The 21,966-nt window shown below is 41.5% G+C and overlaps 1 protein-coding gene across 2 annotated transcripts in view; it reads left to right on the top strand.

Moving 5' to 3' along the window:
* Nucleotides 1-21,966, top strand: part of ITFG2 (integrin alpha FG-GAP repeat containing 2) — a 106,754-nt gene that overhangs the window by 43,391 nt on the left and 41,397 nt on the right. For both annotated transcript variants that reach the window (XM_063134409.1, XM_063134408.1), the window contains 2 exons: nt 15,725-15,864; nt 21,675-21,823. In XM_063134409.1, the coding sequence (XP_062990479.1) occupies nt 15,725-15,864; nt 21,675-21,823 (289 nt within the window). The remainder of the gene's footprint in view (nt 1-15,724; nt 15,865-21,674; nt 21,824-21,966) is intronic.

Here is a 21,966-nt window from a genome sequence, read left to right as displayed (position 1 = left end):
ATATCCCAAATGCGCTGCTTAACAAGGTCTTTGGCTAGTAGATGTTCTGTAGAGAGCCCATAAGTGCATAATTTCTCTTTGATAATGTTTCACCATTTCATCTGATAATTGTCTTGTAAAATTAGGGGAAGCAGCCCCTCTGGGGTCAGCTTAAGTCTAAGCCAGGTAAATATAGTAATTTGCCACACATTAGCTTCAATTCTAATTAATCTGCTCTCCATTCGTAATGTCGCATTGGAGATACTTCTTGGTGTCAGAAATAATGACCCTAAGAAGCCTGATTGTATTTTCTCATATATGGCTAAGTTGGAAAATGGTCCCAATTGTGCTCCATACAAGAGCTGTGCTCTCGATTTTGCCACAAACAGTTTAATTGCAGCTGGAATAAAATTTCCTCCTCGTGTACAAAAGAACCTCAGAATGGCTGCTGAAGTTTTCTTGGCAAGTGAGGAGATATAATTGATCTGTGCCGTTTTCCTTCTAGAAGCTTGGAAAACGACACCTAGATATTTAAAACAAGAGACTTGCTCTATCTCATTGTTATGTATATACAGTGGATCTTGTTGCTATTGGCAAACATCATAATCTTTGATTTAGTGTAATTGATTTTTAATCGGTCCTCCTTACAATGTAGGGCAAGGGCCTTTAAGGCTCTTCTAAGGCCTATTTGAGACAAGGAGAGAATGACCGCGTTGTCTTCATACATCAGTATGGGTAGTCTTTTAGTTGCTATTTTTGGGGCGTGTATATCTAAAGCTTGGAGCCGTTGGATCAAGGAGTTTATATATGTGTATAAACTCCTTGGGGCCAGAATGCATCCTTGCTAACCCTATTTGCTGCAATTGGGTTGGAGAGCTGACCTCCTCTGTTAAATCTTACTCTAAGACTTGTGTTACTATACAATTTAGCCGTCAACCGTAGTAGGCGTTTATCAATTGTGGTGCTTTTAAGTTTTTCCCATAAATTGGATCTTGGGATCGAGTTGAACACCGCTTTAAAATCTACGAAGGCTTCATATAGCCGGGAGCTACTGCTACGGGTATATTTTTCTGCTAAATGTTGCAGAATTAGGCAGTGATCTAAAGTAGATCTGCCTGTCCTAAATCCTGCTTGTTCATCCTCAAGTATGCTTTCTTCCTCCATCCAGTCACACAGTTTTGTACACAGATGTCTTGCGTATAATTTACTAATGGTATTCAGAAGACTAATGGGTCTATAGTTTGCTGGGTCATTCCTAGCCCCTTTTTATAGATTGGAATTATAATTGCCACTGCCCAGTCTTTGGGGATGTATGTTGTTCTATCTATGTAAGTAAACAGTGATGCTAGTATGGTGGACCACCATTCTGGAATCTTGGGTAGACATCTGACAACCCGGGAATAAATTTTGTAGGACACCATTTTGTCTTGGGCATATACGCACAGTTGCTAATACTGAATTTCATAATATTCTGTCCTTGTCAGTATACCTATACTAATTACGACATGTTTTTTTGATTCCTTATACAATTTCCTATTAGATGAGGCTATTTTTACTCCTCTAGGACCTTCACTGTGACTATTCAAGGAGAAAACACACACACAATGGTAATAGAATACAATGTATTGAATCATCACAATGAAATTATAATACATAAAAAAGAATGGTCATTTTAAGTACTTTAAATATGTTCCTGAATGTCACAAGACATTTTGCATTTGCAAATGGACGTACAAGAAACATTGTTTTTTGCGGCACCAGCATCGTTTGGTAAGACAGCTTTTGCAACTACAGGTAATATAGGCCCAGCATTGGGCAAAAGGCGGGATACAAATATAATCATCATCATCATCATCCTGTCTTCAGGTAGCTCAATAATGCAAGGGTCTGGCATCATCAGCACATATTGTCCATCCGAAATCCGTTGGGGCTAATGGTTTGTCCATCATCAACACTGTAAAACACATTTTACCATGTAAAATAATCTTTTCAGGTGCCCTTGCAATGAAGAGCTTGTGCAAGGTAAGCCTTGTATCTTTGGAATAGTAGCTTGGGTCATTATTTCAAATTGAAGTGCATCAAACGTCTTGCACACTGAATGTGGTTTTAGAACCTTCACCAAGTATTCCTCGGCTATCTGAAAGGATTCAGTACTTGGTGGAAAACGCTGACCAAAATTGTGCAGATATTTTTCTGGTTCTGCTTTGAGTGATGACACTTTGGTGCCAATCTTACTGGCCACATCAGACCCTGTCAGAAAATGAGTAGCAAGAAGGATGTTTGTGGTAGTACCTATCTTGTCCACAAGAGTATGAATTGGTATGATATCTGTTGATGCCTTTCTTATCCACAGTTCAGAGAGTCCATTAGCATTACAAAAACTTGTAGAAATGAATGAGTAACACACACAAAAAAGGTGACAAATTGTAGGTTAGAATTTCTGCCATTGTCATTCTTCTCTCTTTGGCAATATCAACTTTTCTCTGAACCATCAATTGATCTTTGATGACATTTTTCACAGTTTGTTTTTTTGTCTTCATGTGTTATGTTGGACTTAGAAAAGTGGAGAGTTTTTGCTGGTGAATAACTGCTGATAGTGGTTTTGAGCGGGTTATAAACCTTTCCGCTTGAAACAAGAAGAACTGCACACTTCTTGTGCAGTCGTCAGAAATTGGAGCATCTTCTGGGCATTCAATGCTGGAACAAATTCATTGGTTACAATGTTGTGAAGCTTGAGTTCACCTTTTACAAGGTATGGGTTTTCTCTGCTTTCAACATCCTGCAGCATCTGTTGGATGTTGGTTTCCATTCTGCTTCTGAGGCTTCCTGTTAATTCATGATGCATTATCAGCTCATAGTCAAATGGTTTAATGTTCATCAGCCCTTGAAATGTTTTTCTTATGAGGAGGATTTCATGATAAGCAAGCTCCCATTCAGCAATGTATTCCTTTCTTTTTGTTTGGCTGATGATCCCTCTGGCTGACTTCTGAGAGCAGTTTATTGTTTGTTTGAGAACCATGTCGATTCCCACTGCATTAAACTTGCCATTTGTTCTTCGAACAACAAAATGACCTTTTTTTAACCAGTCATGTACATCAGGATAATGAGTCTCAAGATTAAGAATTTGCTCAAAGAACATTGAACCCCATCTCAAATAGTTAATTCTATCAAAAATCTGGAAAATTGGAAGGACATCCTTCACAGTGTGCAGGTAGAGGTTCTAGTTCCCCTCCCTGTCCGCTCTTATTAGGTTCTTCAAAAGACTTATCAAATGCAAGAATCCTTCCAGATATTTGCACTGCTCAGAATTCTTAGCTTGTTCCTGTGTGAAATCATCCAAAGATTTCAATGTTTCTTCTGATGTTGCTATCAGCTCTTGGAACTTCAGTTTTGCGTCTTCAGTTGTTGAGTGTTACAAGCAATGGAGCACATCACCAGCTTCATTTTCTCTCTTTTTCTTCAGTAATGTTTCCTTTAGTGTGTAGGATTTCATTTGAACAATGGCACACGAACTCACAATCACGTCCAACGAGACTGATGCGTTTAAAAACATCATCTTGTCGTTTTCAGCTGCAGCCAAGATTTTTTGTCTTCCTTCTGTTGTAGTTGTTGTCTTCCCCTCATTGTGTTTTTGGCATATAATACATTTTGAAATGTCCACATCTGTTGAAGTTCCACTCTCTTGGCACAGTTTGGCACAGAGGTAGGCCAACAATTTTCTTGTTATTCCCCGTTTCATTTAGTCAGTCTGAAACAAAATTCACATGAGTTAAATATTTTGTACATGGAAAATTTATACAGACAGTGACCATAAGACCCATAGGAATTTTTAGGTGGACTTGTTTTCTCTTCAAATGCTGTTATATTATATTTGTACATCAAAATATAAATATCTTTTGTCAGGAAATAACTAGATAAAATTTAAAAAATGGTTTTAATACTAGCAAAATAGAGTCAAAATAGTCACATTCAAATGTCCTAGAGGAGTAAAAATAGTCTTATCTAATAGGAAATTGTATAATTTCCTATTAGATAAGATAACATGTCATATTTAGTATAGGTATACTGACAAGAACAAAATATTATGAAATTCAGTATTAGCTACTGCTTGTATATGCCCAAAACAAAATGGTGTCCTACCAAATTTATGCCCAGGTTTGCCAGATGTCTACCCAAGATTTTACCCTTCCTTCAGGCATGCCCTAACAGCATTTGAAGAGTCCACCTCAAAATTCCTACGGGTCTTATGGTCAGTGACTGTATTAAGGAGAGAACAAAGAGCAGATTCCAAGAAAGACTGCAAGGGCAAACCCAGCAAGCTGATTGCTCTATGAATAGCAGCTGTCTGTGTGCCTGTGTGTGTCTAGGACTGGGACTGAACAAGGCTACAAAGATTTCCCATTCACCCACCCCCTACCAACCTCCAAATTACAAAGCACTTTTCCAATTCATCTGAAAACTGCCATAGCAGAGCTTTCCAGTGCAGCAAAATCATCATCAAGAACACAACACCAAAACACCTCTGCTCTTTTGTCCCAAACCCTCACCACTTGCTTCCGTCCCGTCAATGTTTGGTTTTGGTTTGCATTGATTAAAAAAATGCTAAAAGAACACATACTAGAAAGGAGATTTTTGAACTCCCAAAGGCATGTACTTTTTTTTGGGGGGGGGGACATGGTATAGCATCAACTTTGAGGATTTGGAAGAACTGACCACTGAAGTACTGATTCAAAACAAGTCCCTCTTCCCACAAAAAGCCATCTCTCTTCTAAATAAGTGAAAGTTTCAGAACCATAAAGGGCATATAAATCTATGTAATGGTTTCAGTTCATCCTGAAATCCATTACAATCACTTCACTGAGCTCAGTATACAAGAATCCTCTGTTCCGGTCCCTAAACACACTTCTTTGTACATCACAAACTGTGCACATGCAAAATCATATTAATCTTACAATGGGCTTCTGACAATGAAAAGCTTTTGGAGAGGGTTGTTCTTATACATTGTAAAATATTTGAAAGCATAGCAAACAACATTTTGTGACATGTTAATACTGTGACCCTGTACATGCTTATTTGGAAGTAAGCTTACTGGATTCATGAAAAATATGAGTTCGTGCTAGAATACATAAAATGCAATTTCCTTCTCAGAACACAATCCATAATTCAGACAACAACAACAACAACAACAGGATAACAACTAGCAACAAGCCCAAATCTCAGGCTAAAAGTTCAGCACTAACATCATCACATTTCAGGAGCCAGTGTGGATATACAATTATTTCATAATAGTTCCATCTCTCTATTATTAATGTGAGAACAGCCACCTGGGTAAGCTGGAGGGTGGGAGCGGAAGGGAAATTGATTGCTCAGTGGGGACTAATATAGAAATTATTGGAACAGCATTGGAAGACCCTCATGCTGAAGAAGGTCTGACATTGCTGCAGTAACATATTTTATGCTCCCTAATTCCCCAGTGGTATAAAGTTTCTGTAGGACAGCTACTTACAGGCTCAGGGTTTTCTTTTGTTTTCTGAGGGGAGAGTACTGCAGCTGCAGAGACAGCAGTGTGGTGGAGATGGTGGCGTTGGCGGCAGTGTGGAGAATGGGAAGGTGGCAGCCACCATGAGGCTGGGGAAGATGACCGACTCCAGAAATGCCTCGCCAAGCACCTCCCCTACCCCTATGCGTCAATCCGAGCCTTTTCTTGGCTGGTGACATTGCACCAGCCAAGAGAACACCCGGATGGGTATTGGAAGGGGCTGAAGGCTGCAATTCCAGAAGTGCAGAAACGCGGCCTTCGGCTCCTGCCCGCACATCGATCTGGACTTTTTCTTGGCCAGTGACATTGCGCTGGCCAAGAGAAGGCCCAGATTGGCAGTCGAAGGTGTGGCATGAGCACAACTTTCCCGGACATTTGGGGGGAATTTAAAATCTCCCCCCAGCCCCTGGTTGGGGGGCAGGATTTCCAGACCTGTCTGAGCAAAACCAGACATTTGGTCACCTTAAATAAGTACCATGGAAGCCAGTTGCTGAAGGGGAAGAGAGAGAGAAAATCACCTTTAATGTTTATTGATGGGGCCTGGATCAGGTAATTTCAATTTTGATTAGTCTGGAAAACTTTAGATTCTTTTTTAAAAAAATTTTTTTTAATTTTTTTATTAAACAATATACAACAACGATAAAACATCAAATGAAAAATCACTTAATACATAAACATAAAATTACCTTAATATCATATATTCAAATCTTGCCTATTAAACATATTTGTACTAAACATAACAGTGCTCCCCCCCACCTCGGGATCTCATTCCTGTTTCCAAAAACTCATAGTTTCTTCTGTTGGTGGTTTCCCACTTCCTTTAGAGAACACAAACTCCAGGAACTTTTTCCATATACCCTCAAAATCATTCGTTTTTACTATACCTTTTTTCATTTTAATATTACATGTCAATTTAACATTTATAGCAATGTCCCACACTTCTTTATACCATTCTTCAATACTATAGTCTCCTTGCATCTTCCAGTTCCTGGCTACAATCAGCCTCGCAGCCGTCAGCAAGTTCGTTATTAGCTCTTTCATTTCTTTATTACATTGAAGTTCTTCTTGCGGTGAGAGTAGTGCAATCCTTGGTGTGACCTCTACTTTAAATCCCACTATCTGCTCAATCTAAAAAAACCCCATCTTCCACAACTTTTGCACATGTTTACAGTCCCACCACATATGTAAATACATTCCTTTTTCACCACAACCCCTCCAACAATCTGCTGAAAGCTGATTATTAATCTTATTTAATCTAACCGGAGTTAAATACCACCTCCATACAAGTTTATAGTAATTCTCCTTTATTCTTACTGACATATTTCTCAACACTCTCTGTCTCCATAGTCCTTCCCATCTCTGCTGTCCTATTTGTATCTTCAAATCAGTCTCCCAAACCACTTTCCCGATACTATCCAACACTCCTTTCTCAGATAATATATTATATAGTTGACTCGTTAACCCGTTTGTCCCTATATTTTGTCCCTTATCATTTTCTTTTTTTTCAATTAATTCCTCAGATTTCGTCCTCTCCCCACACTCTCCATTTTCTCTTACCCAGTTTTTAGTCCATTGTTCCAATTACCCATAGTTTAACCATGTTAATTTCAAATCTTTTAAAACCTCTTCCAACCTCTCTCTTGTGTTCATCCCCTTTAACCATTCTCTTAATTTCATTTTGTTTTTTTCTTTTAAAACTTTACTTAATCTATTCTTTAAATTTTCAGGAAATTTCTTTAGCATTATCACCGGTGTTAAGGAGGAATTACTTGAAAGCAATTCCTTTTTGTATTTATTCCAAAGTTCCCAATGGAACTTCAAAAAGTGATTATCTATTTCGTTAAGCCAATTACCCTTCCCTTTTTCCTTAAAAAATACATTCTGCAAGTTTAGCTCAATATTACCTAATGTATTTTCCTCCATCCATTCTAAGTCCCCTACCCCTAAAATTGCTTTAACAATATGTCTTAACCTGTTTGCTATGTAATAGTACTCAAGGTTCGGGAGACCCAATCCACCCTTCTTTTGATTTATATACCATTTACTTTTATTAATTCTTGATTTCTTCTCAGCATTGCAGTAATTGTTTATAAGATTCTGCCAACTTTTTAACTCTGAATCTGAAATTCTTATTGGTAACATCCTAAAAAAAAAATTAATCTTAGGTAAAATTTTCATCTTTATTAAAGCTATTCTTCCAAACCAAGAAAGATTCAGTTTCTTATACTTCTTTAACTTTTCTACTATCTCTTTTTTCAGTCCATTTAAATTCTCACTTTCCAAATCTTCTAAATTTTTAGTAATCTTAATACCCCAATATTTATTTTTTTCTTTACTTTTCAAAACTGAAGCCTTCCCTTCCCATTCCTTTTCTTCCTTTTTAGTATAATTAAATAACATCAATTTGGATTTTGCCCAATTTATTCTTAACTCCGTAACTTCTTCAAATTCTTTTAACTGCTGTTTAATTCTTTCCATTTTACTTATCGGATATCTAATAGTCATCAATGTGTCATCTGCAAACATATTCAACTTAATTTTATTTCTACTACCTAACCCCACTATCTCCCCATCTTCTCTTATTGCGTTTGCCAACAATTCCATCACCAATACAAACAGGACTGGCGAGAGTGGGCATCCTTGTCTTGTCCCTCTGGCTAGTCGTATCTTATCCGTTATTCCGTCGTTTACTACCACTACGGCTGTGTTTTTAGAGTATAACTGCTCTATTATTGCTCTGAATTTATTACCAAATCCCATTTTATTTAAAACCAACTTTAAAGTTTGCCAACTCACACAATCAAAAGCCTTAAAAATGTCTAACGCTAGAATAACCACCTTATTCTTTGACTTTTTTATCCCCTGTATTACATTCAAGACTCTCCCTATTAATGTATGCATCTGTCTGCTTGCTATAAAACCACATTTGTCTTCCCCTACATAATTAGCTATAAATTTATTTAACCTTTTAGCCAAAATAGCTGAAATTTTTTTAGCATCTTGATTTATTAACGAAATTGGTCTATATGAATCAGGGAGAGTCAAATCCTTATCCAGTTTCGGAATTAAAATTATTATAGAATGCTCCCATGACTCTGGAATCTTCTCCCCTTCCATTATTGCATTATATAATTTCAACAACTTTGGCACTATTAATGTTTTGAATTTTTTATAAAACTCTGGTCCTAGACCATCTACCCCCGGTGATTTCCCTACTTTAAGCTGGTCTATGACCTCCTCTATTTCACTTTGCAGTATGTTATTATCCATTATTTCCTTATGCTCTTTTTCTAATCCTTTTTTCAAAAATTTACCCACATATTCTTCCTTCCTCTTCGTTTGAGTATCTCTTTCCTTGTATAAATCTTCTAAATTTCTTACAGTGGCGGCCAAGATTAGAGCTCTTTGTGTATTAGACTAAAGTTGATAATAGCTCTAATTGTATGATTTCATGTCTGATTCTTGTGTTTGGTTGTTTGTTGTTTGTTTGTTTTCTTTTTATGGATCTATAGATCGCAATAAAGAAAGTAAAGTAAAGTAAAAGTATAAATCTTCAAAAAATTGCTGGATTTTTTTTATTTTATCCTTTATCATGTGACAATAATTACCCTGCTTATTTTTTACTGCCCCTATCCCATTTTTAGCTTTTTCCTTTTGTGTGAGCTTGGCAAGCATCTTCGAATTCCTGTTACTATTTTGAAAATATTCCCTTTTCATATAAATTAAATTCCTCTGAACCTCTTCTAAATTAATATTTTCTAATTCCTTTTTTTGCCTGTAATTCTATTAATTTATATTTATTCTTAGTTTGCCAAAATTCTTTTTCCAGCTTTATTATCTCTTTCTCTAAAGTAACCTGCCTTACCTCCTGTTGTCTTTTTAGATTACATGTTTCCCTAATACAATTCCCCCTAAACACAGCCTTCATGGTATCCTAGACCACTGCAGTTCTTGTTCCCCCCTTCTCATTTATTTCCCATGTTTCTGACAGTTCCTTCTGCATTTTCTCAATTACTTTATCGTGCTTAAATATCTTAGTATTCAGTCTGAAAACTTTAGATTCTGATTGGCTGGGGGTTCCAGCTAGGTGGAAAAGAGTAGTTAGGAAATGACAGTAGAGTTACAGTAAGTCAGTTAGCAGAAGGAGGGAGAGGCGATTGGTTGGTGTGAAGTGTGATAGAAGGCCTATAGAAGGCCTCAGAAGTAGACTGACCATCTGACTGGAAATGGCCGGACATAGAATAGAATAGCAGAGTTGGAAGGGGCCTACAAGGCCATCGAGTCCAACCCCCTGCTCAATGCAGGAATCCACCCTAAAGCATCCCTGACAGATGGTTGTCCAGCTGCCTCTTGAAGGCCTCTAGTGTGGGAGAGGCCACAACCTCACCAGGCAACTGATTCCATTGTCGTACTGCTCTTAACAGTCAGGAAGTTTTTCCTGATGTCCAGCTGGAATCTGGCTTCCTTTAACTTGAGCCCGTTATTCCGTGTCCTGCACTCTGGGAGGATCGAGAAGAGATCCTGGCCCTCCTCTGTGTGACAACCTTTTAAGTATTTGAAGAGTGCTATCATGTCTCCCCTCAATCTTCTCTTCTCCAGGCTAAACATGCCCAGTTCTTTCAGTCTCTCTTTATAGGGCTTTGTTTCCAGACCCCTGATGCCCTCCTCTAAACACGCTCCAGCTTGTCTGCATCCTTCTTGAATTGTGGAGTCCAGAACTGGATGCAATACTCTAGATGAGGCCTAACCAGGGCCGAATAGAGAGGACCCAGTACCTCACGTGATTTGGAAGCTATACTTCTATTAATGCAGCCCAAAATAGCATTTGCCTTTCTTGCAGCCATATCGCACTGTTGGCTCATATTCAGCTCATGATCTACAACAATTCCAAGATCCTTCTCATTTGTAGTATTGCTGAGCCAAGTATCCCCCATCTTGTAACTGTGCATTTGGTTTCTATTCCCTAAATGTAGAACTTGGCATTTATCCCTATTAAATTTCATCCTGTTGTTTTCAGCCCAGCACTCCAGCCTATCAAGATCACTTTGAAGTTTGTTTCTGTCTTCCAGGGTATTAGCTTTCCCACCCAATTTGGTGTCGTCTGCAAATTTGATAAGCGTTCCCTGTACCTCCTCGTCCAAATCATTAATAAAAATGTTGAAGAGCACTGGGCCCAGGACTGAGCCCTGTGGTACCCCACTTGTTGCCTCTCCCCAGTTTGAGAAGGTTCCATTGATAAGTACTCTTTGAGTCCGATTCTGTAGCCAACTGTGAATCCACCTAATAGTTGTTCCATCTAGCCCACTTTTAGCTAGTTTGTTAATCAGAATATCATGGGGCACTTTGTCAAAAGCTTTGCTGAAGTCAAGATATACGACATCCACAGCATTCCCACAGTCCACAAGGGAAGTTACCTGATCAAAAAATGAGATCAAATTAGTCTGACAGGATTTGTTCCTGACAAATCCGTGTTGGCTTCTAGTAATCACTGCATTGATTTCAAGTTGTTTACAGATTGACTTCTTTATAATCTGCTCCAGAATTTTCCCAGGGATGGATGTCAGACTGACTGGTCTGTAGTTCCCAGGTTCCTCCTTTTTGCCCTTTTTGAAGATAGGGACAACGTTAGCCCTCTTCCAGTCGTCTGGCACCTCACCCGTCTGTTGTATCCAAAAAGAGGCAAGGTAAAAGTACAAATATAAATCCTTTATTTAAAGAATGCCTTGCAAGGCCGGCAGCATAGCCGTATGCCTGACTAAGCCCTCTCAAATGCTATACCCAATTTCCCCTTATAGATTGCCCAGCCTTCAGCTGGATCTATTCCTTGCTCTCTTAAAGATACAGTACTATACCATCTCCACATTTCTCCCCCTCTTAAGAAACCTCCATCCACATCCCAACACTACATAACATACAGTAGTCCTTAGTCCAAGCAGGTGGGTGTCTGACACGGACTGGCCGTCTTCCTGGTTCACTTCCCGGTTGGTCAGATCCAGCTGCTGGCATAGTCTCTATTGTGGGTGAAAAAGGCAAATCCTCTAACCCAAAATGGGTATCTTCATCATCTTGATGGTCTACTGGAGCAAGATACGAAGCATTCCACACACGTCCATCTGAAAGTTTATATGTATAAGGTCCTTTTTCCCCAATAATTTTACGAGGAGATGTGAATCTTTGTTCTCCCTTTCGTAAAATCCCAGGTTTCCTAACTCGAACAAAGGAGTTGCACTGGAATGTTTGTTCCTTAGCACCACAACGTCCATCTGTATATACTTTAGATTTCCTTTGTTTCTCTTTAACCTTCTCTCTCATCTCGGATTCCAAAGGTCTATCTGGTCTAGATTTTAACACTCCAGCCACATTCAATTTTGTATGCATTTCTCTGCCATGCAATAACTCTGCAGGTGACCTCTGTGTTGTTGCATGCTGTGTAGCTCTATACACTTGCAAAAAGTCAGTGGTGAATGTTTTCCATGCTTTCCCTTCTAACTTAGCTGTTTGTAAACTCTCTTTCAGGCTTCTGTTGAACCTTTCAATCTCTGCATTAGCTTGGGGGTAATACACAGATGATCTCCAATGAATAATATTACGTTCTTCTAAGAAAGTTTCAAATTCCACTGAAGTGAACTGTGCTCCGTTACCTGAAACCAGTTCTTTTGGATTTCCTTCTCTACTAAAAACAGTGGAGAGGAAACTAATAACTGTAGCTGAGGTAGCTTGAGATGTAAACGCTACTTCTGGCCATTTACTATAATAATCAATTAAAGTGATAGCATAATGACAATCAATTGGAGCAGCATCAAAAGATCCTACAATATCAATTGCAACCTTTTCCCATGCAGCATCTGGAAGTGGAACTGGCTGTAATGGTGATGCACGTGTTATTGCTGCATTATCATGTAATTGACAAGTAACACTTGTTACTTGATTTTATAGCAGCTTCCGTTTGAGAGTCCATTCCTGGCCACCAATACAAATCTCTCAATCTTTGCTTAGTTCTAACAATCCCTTGATGGGTATCATGTGCCAAACTTATAAATATAGACTGCAATTCCTCTGGCACAAGTAAACGGTGTGCTCCCTGTAACACATACCCATCATGGAAAGAGAGTTCATCGCGTATTCTAAAATAAGGCAACAAAACAGGTTCAAGCTTTTTCTTATTACTACGCCATCTACCTGTCAAAAATTCCTGTAACTTTTGTTGGATTGGACATGCCAAACATGCAGCTAAGAATTGCTCTTTTGTAATTGCATTAAGTGCACTAGTAATGATAGCAACTACTTCTTCATCACTTTCCAATGAATTCTCAGATGATGACAAAGGCAAACGGGACAAGCAATCAGCAGTCATATTTTTTAGTCCCTGGTCTATATTCATAGAATCATAGAATAGCAGAGTTGGAAGGGGCCTACAAGGTCATTGAGTCCAACCCCCTGCTCAATGCAGGAATCCACCCTAAAGCATCCCCGACAGATGGTTGTCCAGCTGCCTCTTGAAGGCCTCTAGTGTGGGAGAGCCCACAACCTCCCTAGGTAACTGATTACATTGTCACACTGCTCTAACAGTCTGGAAGTTTTTCCTGATGTCCAGCTGGAATCTGGCTTCCTTTAACTTGAGCCCGTTATTCCGTGTCCTGCACTCTGGGAGGATCGAGAAGAGATTCTGGCCCTCCTCTGTGTGACAACCTTTTAAGTATTTGAAGAGTGCTATCATGTCTTCCCTCCATCTTCTCTTCTCCAGGCTAAACATGCCCAGTTCTTTCAGTCTCTCTTCATAGGGCTTTGTTTCTAGACCCCTGATCATCCTGGTTGCCCTCCTCTGAACACGCTCCAGCTTGTCTGCATCTTTCTTGAATTGTGGAGCCCAGAACTGGACACAATACTCTAGATGAGGCCTAACCAGGGCCGAATAGAGAGGAACCAGTACCTCACGTGATTTGGAAGCTATACTTCTATTAATGCAGCCCAAAATAGCATTTGCCTTTCTTGCAGCCATATATGAGTATGGATATGAGAAAGGTGATGGGGAAAGAGTCTTAAATGTTAGGAAAGGTGAGACTATGGTCATCCAGTGAAGGATTTGCAGTCAGAAAAGTTATTTGAGGGAAGGGGAGTCTGTATCACACAAGGTGTAGCAAATGCTTCAAAGTACAGCAAAAACTACAGAAGTAGGAATGAGTGAAGTTAATCTCAGATACATTGAATGTCTCATTTGTTCTTTATTTCAGTGATTTTAACATTAAGAAGTTATGTAGAACAGGTTTATCTTAATTGTGTGCTGTGAAATCAGACATGTGATGAAGGCTGTGTTTGGGTGGGAAGGCCGTGTTTGGGTGTACAAAGCCCTTTGGGGGCTGGACATGTTGGTGGTATCCTCCTTTGGGGGCTGGACATGTTGGTGGGCATGCCCCTTTGGGGGCTAGACATGTTGGTGGCATCCCCCTTCGGGGCTGGACATGTTGGTGAGCATGCCCCTTTGGGGGCTGGACATGTTGGTGAGCATGCCCCTTTGGGGGCTGGACATGTTGGTGGCATCCCCCTTCGGGGCTGGACATGTTGGTGAGCATGCCCCTTTGGGGGCTGGACATGTTGATGGGCATGCCCCTTTGGGGGCTAGACATGTTGGTGGCATCCCCCTTCGGGGCTGGACATGTTGGTGAGCATGCCCCTTCGGGGCTGGACATGTTGGTGGGCACACCCCCTTGGGGGCAGCCATGTTGGCCTCCTTTTTGGTTTACAAAATATGGTCACTCTACGAATAAATACATTCGTATCTACCAGTTCAAAAAAGAATAGCATTCTATTATCAAATCATAATAGTTTCCTCCAACGTTAGAAATGCAAAACCATCGAACAGTTTTTACCTGCACTATCTATATCCACTTCAAAAATTGACCATTAAACCATCACTAGTAATTTCCCCATGTCATCTTTATACCTCATCCTACAGGTGAGATATGCAACATCTAGGGTGCTTCTCAAAGTCAAACCACCAAATTATCCAAGCACAATTTCCTAGGGACTATGTCTAAATGCCATTTAGCATGGCATTTTGGGTTGGAGTGCCTCCCTGTTGTTACAGTAACACTGGAATCCTGGCAAGACAGAAGCTCTGTGTATGAGTAGTTCCCGAGTCTGGGAAAAGGGCTCATTGCCTGTTCTTGATGAGGCTGCACTCCATCTGAAAGATCATGTTCATAGTTTGGGGGTACTCCTAGATCCATCATTGTTGCTGGAGGCCCAAGTGGACGCAGTGGCTTGGAGAGTCTTTTACCAGCTTGGGCTGGCTTGCCAGCTACGGCCTCTTCTGGACAGGGATATTTTATTTTATTTTATTTATTACATTTTTATACCACCCAATAGCCAAAGCTGTCTTTGGGATAGCTTGGCCACAGTGGTATGGGCATTAGTAACCTTAAGACTGGATTATTGTTATGCACTCTATGTGGAGCTGCCCTTAAGACTGAGCCAGAAGCTGGAGCTAGTGCAGAATTTAGCAGCTCAGCTGTTGTTAGGAGCTGCCTCTTTTCAGCATATAACTCCTTTGCTAAGGGAATTGCACTGGCTACCTATTGGCTACTGGGCCAGCTTTAAGGTTTTGGTACTAGTGTACAAAGCCTAAACAACTTGGGACCAGGATACCTGAGAGAGCGCCTTCTCCCTTACCATCCTACCCAATCACTGAGGTCATCGGAGGGCATGGACTTATGGCTCGATTGGAATCCACCAGGAGAAGAGCCTTCAGTGTAGTGGCCCCTTCTCTGTGGAACTCTCTGCCCCTGGAGGTCAGGCAGGCACCAACACTAGGCTGCTTCCGGCACCTCCTGAAAACAACTCTGTTTCAAGAAGCCTTCCTCAACTGGCTAGCTAGTGGTTCCTTTGTTTTTAAATTGAACAATTTTTATACCCATGTTTACTGCTCTGGAATCTGTGTTAGATAATTGAGCAGTATATAAATATTGTAAATAAATAAAACAGTCTTAAAATACACAACCGTGTCCTATTAATTAAAATTGGCACTCATTTATTAAAGCATCCACTTTGGATGCACATTTGCATCATTCTTTACAAGCAAGTTGGTTTTCTTTAGGAATTTCTTTGTTTTCCATTTGTTCTTGCTCTCTTGTACACATATACACACTCTCTTGGATATTGTGACAGTCTCCCAAGAGATAAGCATTAGTCTGTCTTTGTTCCCTGCAGATGGAGATGGGAAGAGTGAACTGGTGGTGGGTTATACAGACCGCGTTGTGCGTGCCTTTCGTTGGGAGGACTCATCTGAGAATTCAGAGAATATCTCCGGACAGCTGGTGCTGCTCAAAAAGTGGCTGCTGGAGGGACAGGTAGGGAATGGTGTGTGTGGATACTTGTGAAAGAGAATGCACTTCAGAAACAACGACCCCAGGGGGATGCGAAGAAGAATGAGCCCAGTATATAAAGGGCTTCCATAGTCCAGAGATCTATCGTTGCTGCCCCTCAGACTCCACATTCGATCACATGCCAGATCTTAAATGAACTGGCTTAGTCTTTTGTGTAGTATAGTGCAAATGTCTACCTGACTATCTTCCTACCTCAATGAAATTCAGTAATCAATATAATGATTGAAACTAAGGAATCATGCCACTTATTGTGCTCCCTCTTAATATTTTTAATAATATTTTTAATATTTTAATAATAATAAAATTCCTAAGTGATTAAAAGCACATTTTAAACACACTATTAAAAAAGCACATTTAAAATACACGATTAAAGAATTCCAATAACAATATAATACAATACAAGGAGCAATAAGATGGGGCAGCATATAATTAATTGCAATTAATTACAAGCCAGAGGAAGCCTGGGTGAACCAGTGCATGTTGAGGAGGTGTTTGAAACATGCCACATTTTCTTTCTCCCAAACTTCATGGGGAGGGTTTTCCAGAGAGTGGGCACTGCCACCAATTAGGTCTGCCCTCAAGGTATTACGTGGTGACATTCTGTTGGTTGTAGAATGACCAGCAAAGCCTCCTCTGAAGATCTTATAAGTAAGCATTTACAAGGGAAAGCAGACTGCTAGGTACCTCGGTCCCAAGTTGTTTAGGACTTCTTATGACAATAGCATAACCTTGAACGTGGCTCAGGAGCTACTAGGGAGCCAGTGCAGTGCTTTTAACACAGGTCTTCTGTGAACATAGCAAGGTGTCCCAGTGAGCACCCTAGCTGCTACATTCTACACTAGCTTCAATTTTTGAACCAGGTGCAATGGCAGTCCCACATAGAGTGCATTGCAATAGACTGTCCCTATCCAGGAGTGAGTGCAATTGGCTCACCAACTGAAGGTAGTAATAGTGCTCCAAGCCACCGAGGTCATCTAAGCCTCCAGGGACAGAGATGGAATTAGGGACACTCTCAAACAATGTGCCAGCTTCTTCAGAGAGAGTGCAACCCCCATTCCCTTGTTTATTGAGCACCGTCAGTGTGGATTTCACTCACAGAACGTTAGAGGACAGGTCCCTGTCCTGAGGAGCTTACTATCTAAAAATATCAACAAAGGGGACAATTTAGGGAGGGGAGGCAAACAAGACCATGCAGCAATGTGTGGGTGTTTTAGTTACAATTCCTGGGCTTGGTGGCAGGCTTAGTTGGAGTAGGAGGGAACAATTGGGCTGTGGCAAAGACTTTGTAGAAAAGGTGGGTTTTAAAAAGGTATTTGAAGAAAGAAAGGCAGGGTAAATGGGAAGGGCAGAGTAATTGAGAATGAGATGTCTGGAAGGTGGAGCTAAAGGAGCAAAGACCACAGCAGACGGTATTAGGATGGAAGAGCGGAGAGGTGTGCAGCAGAGGAGGAAGCCATAGAGGTCATTGAAAATAAGGGCAAGGGTGCTTGTGCTGAATCTGGGAATGGACAGGAAACCAATGTAGGGGGTTTAAGGACTGGGTGATGAGTGATGAGAGAGTGATGAGAGAGACGAATTATTTTAACAGCAGCATGTTGGACATCTGTGAGGAGACCAAGGTGAGAGAAAAAGATGAGAGTAGAGAATACTGAGTAGTCTAGGCAAGAAATGACCAGCCATAGATCAGAGGTTTTGCTGAGGGGACAGAATGGAGGAGGTGTTTTTTTAAATTTTATGAGGGGAGAAATGACAGAAGTTGGCAGACTTAAGGCTTTGCTAGACCTACCTGGGAATCCAGGCCTGTAGAGCGGCCAGCCCGTGCTAGAAGTAGCATGGGCTGTTGGTCCTGTCTACACGTAACACGCAACGGGGTAAAGGAAAGCCCCGTTGCGTCAGCCAATTTTTTGTTTGTTTAAAGGGGCCATGTGTGCAGGAGCGCACCAATGAGAAAGGTAGGTTGTTGTTGTTGTTTTTTAAAAAGGGTTCCCCGTTCCCCTGATTCCTCCCCGCGATGTCTGATGCCCGCCCATCCGCCATGTCCAATCCCCTCGCCACCCACCTGCCATGTCCGATCCCCCCCACCCGCCTGCCATGTCCGATCCCCCCACCCGCCCTGTCTGATGTCCCCCCATTGCCCCTGGGCTGTGATTCCCCCGATCTCCCCTGGCCTCTGTTTCCTGCCCCCTGATCTCCCCATGGCCTCTGTTTCCTGCCCCCCATGTCCCATAGGTCGTGATTCCCGCCCCCCATGTCCCCACCGTAGCCCTGATTCCCGCTCCCCCATGTCCCCACCGTCCGTCGCTTTTCCCAGCTACTCAGGAGTAAATGCGGTAGCCAGGAAAAGTGGCGGACCTGGCTACATGCCTCTAGCAAGAAAAACCGGACCAGAAGCGATGCTGGTTACCCCAGGCCCAGGGAGGGTTCACCCCTGCAGCCAAAGGTGGCGGACATCTATACAGAGAGTAAAAACAAGACCTGGAGCTGACTGTAGTTCAGATCACGAACTTCTTATTGCACAATTTAGAATCAAACTAAAGAGAATAGGGAAGACCCACAGATCAGTTAGATATGAGCTCACTAATATTCCTAATGAATATGCAGTGGAAGTGAAGAACAGATTTAAGGGACTAGATTTAGTAGATAGGGTCCCGGAAGAACTATGGACAGAAGTTCGCAACATTGTCCAAGAGGTGGCAACAAAAAACGTCCCAAAGAAAAAGAAAACCAAGAAGGCAAGATGGCTGTCTGCTGAGACACTGGAAGTAGCCCAAGAAAGAAGGAAAGCAAAAAGCAACAGGGATAGGGGGAGATATGCGCAATTAAATGCAAAATTCCAGAGGTTAGCCAGAAAAGATAAGGAATTATTTTTAAACAAGCAATGTGCGGAAGTGGAAGAAGACAATAGAATAGGAAGGACAAGAGACCTCTTCCAGAAAATTAGAAACATCGGAGGTAAATTCCAGGCAAAAATGGGTATGATCAAAAACAAAGATGGCAAGGACCTAACAGAAACAGAAGAGATCCAGAAAAGGTGGCAAGAATATACGGAAGATCTGTATAGGAAGGATAATAATATCGGGGATAGCTCAGACGGTGTGGTCAGTGAGTTAGAGCCAGACATCCTGAAGAGTGAGGTTGAATGGGCCTTAAGAAGCATTGCTAATAACAAGGCAGCAGGAGACGATGGTATCCCAGCTGAACTGTTTAAAATATTGCAAGATGATGCTGTCAAGGTGATGCATGCCATATGCCAGCAAATTTGGAAAACACAAGAATGGCCATCAGACTGGAAAAAATCAACTTATATCCCCATACCAAAAAAGGGAAACACTGAAGAATGTTCAAACTATCGGACAGTGGCACTTATTTCACATGCCAGCAAGGTAATGCTCAAGATCCTGCAAGGTAGACTCCAGCAATTCATGGAGCGAGAATTGCCAGATGTACAAGCTGGATTTAGAAAAGGCAGAGGAACTAAAGACCAAATTGCCAATATGCGCTGGATAATGGAGAAAGCCAGGGAGTTCCAGAAAAACATCTATTTCTGTTTTATTGACTATTCTAAAGCTTTTGACTGTGTGGATCATAACAAACTGTGGCAAGTTCTTGGTGGTATGGGGATACCAAGTCATCTTGTCTGCCTCCTGAGGAATCTGTATAACGAACAAGTAGCAACGGTAAGAACAGACCACGGAACAACGGACTGGTTTAAGATTGGGAAAGGAGTACGGCAGGGTTGTATACTCTCACCTTATCTATTCAACTTGTATGCAGAACACATCATGCGACGTGCTGGGCTTGACGAATCCAAGGCTGGAGTTAAAATCGCAGGAAGAAACATTAACAATCTCAGATATGCGGATGACAACACTTTGATGGCTGAAAGCGAGGAAGAGCTGAGGAGCCTTATGACAAAGGTGAAAGAAGAAAGTGCAAAAGCAGGGTTGCAGTTAAACCTCAAAAAAACCAAGATTATGGCAACTAGCTTGATTGATAACTGGCAAATAGAGGGAGAAAACGTGGAGGCAGTGACAGACTTTGTATTTCTGGGTGCAAAGATTACTGCAGACGCTGACTGCAGCCAGGAAATCAGAAGACGTTTACTTCTTGGGAGGAGAGCAATGACAAATCTTGATAAAATAGTTAAGAGCAGAGACACCACACTGACAACAAAGGTCCGCATAGTTAAAGCAATGGTCTTCCCCGTAGTAACCTATGGCTGCGAGAGCTGGACCATAAGGAAGGCTGAGCGAAGGAAGATAGACGCTTTTGAACTGTGGTGTTGGAGGAAAATTCTGAGAGTGCCTTGGACTGCAAAAAGATCAAACCAGTCCATACTCCAGGAAATAAAGCCAGACTGTTCACTTGAGGGAATGGTATTAAAGGCAAAACTGAAGTACTTTGGCCACATAATGAGAAGACAGGATACCCTAGAGAAGAGGCTGATGCTAGGGAAAGTGGAAGGCAAAAGGAAGAGGGGCCGACCAAGGGCAAGATGGATGGATGATATTCTGGAGGTGACAGACTTGACCTTGGGGAAGCTAGGGGTGGTGACAGCCGACAGAAAGCTCTGGCGTGGGCTGGTCCATGAAGTCACGAAGAGTCGGAAACGACTGAACGAATAAACAACAACAAAAGCTTTAGTGGAGTCCAGGGGAAAGAAACCAGATTGAAGGCAGTCAAGAGTGGAGTTGGAGAAGAGAAGGTCAAGACAGCAAGAGTAAGTAAGACATTCCAGGAAGGGAAGTAAAGGACAGAAGAAAGATTGGGTGGTAGTTCGAGAGGGAAGATGGGCCAAGGAATTCGTAATTGTTGACTAGATTCACACAACCACCCATGATGGTTTATTTTCTGGAACAACCCATATTCCCCTCCCCCATGGTGGGTCATTTCCCCCAAATAAGCCACCCTGAGAACCCATGGCCTGCAGTAATGGTTATTTTACCTATGGTGGGTTAGTGTGTTGTCTGTTGCGCCAGCATGGTTATGGAGATCTCCTACAGAGATGCTCAGCAAAAGTGCCCAAAAATTCTGCTGCTATTGCTCTGCTGCTCTGAAGAGATCTCTATTCCGCTGTAAAGGAAGCTGGGATACCTGCCCAGCTGGGTGGGAGGGTTACATGAGGAGGAGGAGAGCCGAGAGGGTATGAAATAAACTACTCTGTGTCACTTGTTTCCCTGATCATCTGACGGGAGCATATTAGGTTGCCACCCACTATGGGCTGCTATGATGTGTGAACCCAGCCATTGTGTTATTATTGCTGTTATTTTTAGAATAGGAGAGACAGTGGTGTATTTGTACACAGTGAGGAAAGAGCCAGGGTGGGGAGGTAGAGACAAATTGATTATATGGTGGACATGAGGGTTAATTGTGAGGGAGCAAACAACCAGGAAGGGGTTGTAAGAAGAACCATGCTGGTTCCAGCATTCTATATACCTAATGGTCAAGCAGCTGCCTGTGGGAAACCCAGAAGTAAGACATGTGCAATAGCTCCCACCCCCCTCATGATCCCCAGGAACTGGTGTACATTTGCATGCTGCCTCTGATACTGAAGGTAATGCATCATGACTCGTACCCATTGATAGGCTTATCCTCCATAAATTTGTCAAATCCCCTTTAAAACTAGCCAAATCGGTTGCCATCACTACAACTTGTGGTACTGAGTTCCATATTTTAAAGGGTTAGGTGAGGAGAGGGTAGTCAAATCATCAACCAAAGGCAAATGATACTTTTAACTAGCTGACTTATTTCATTCTTTCTCTTGGCTACAACAGGTGGACAGCCTTTCAGTGAACCCAGGTGCTGATTGTGCTCCTGAGATGATGGTGTCCCAGCCCGGGTGTGGTTATGCAGTTTTACTCTGTACTTGGAAAACAGAGCTGCAGCCTCCAGCAGAGAAAATAGACAGCAGTGCAACCAGCAGGTGAGACTGTCAGAATTTAGTGGGGCAAGGACTGGCATAATCAACCCCCTCAATCCATTATTGATATTAGGGAGCTAGGAGTTAAGGAGGTTTATTTTTCAAAGTTCTGTCGTTAAAGTTTGAATGGGAGAATCTGCTTGGTG

Source organism: Elgaria multicarinata, chromosome 9, assembly GCF_023053635.1.
Source record: "Elgaria multicarinata webbii isolate HBS135686 ecotype San Diego chromosome 9, rElgMul1.1.pri, whole genome shotgun sequence".
NCBI lineage: Eukaryota > Metazoa > Chordata > Lepidosauria > Squamata > Anguidae > Elgaria > Elgaria multicarinata.
This window is presented reverse-complemented; position numbering and strand designations above follow the sequence as displayed.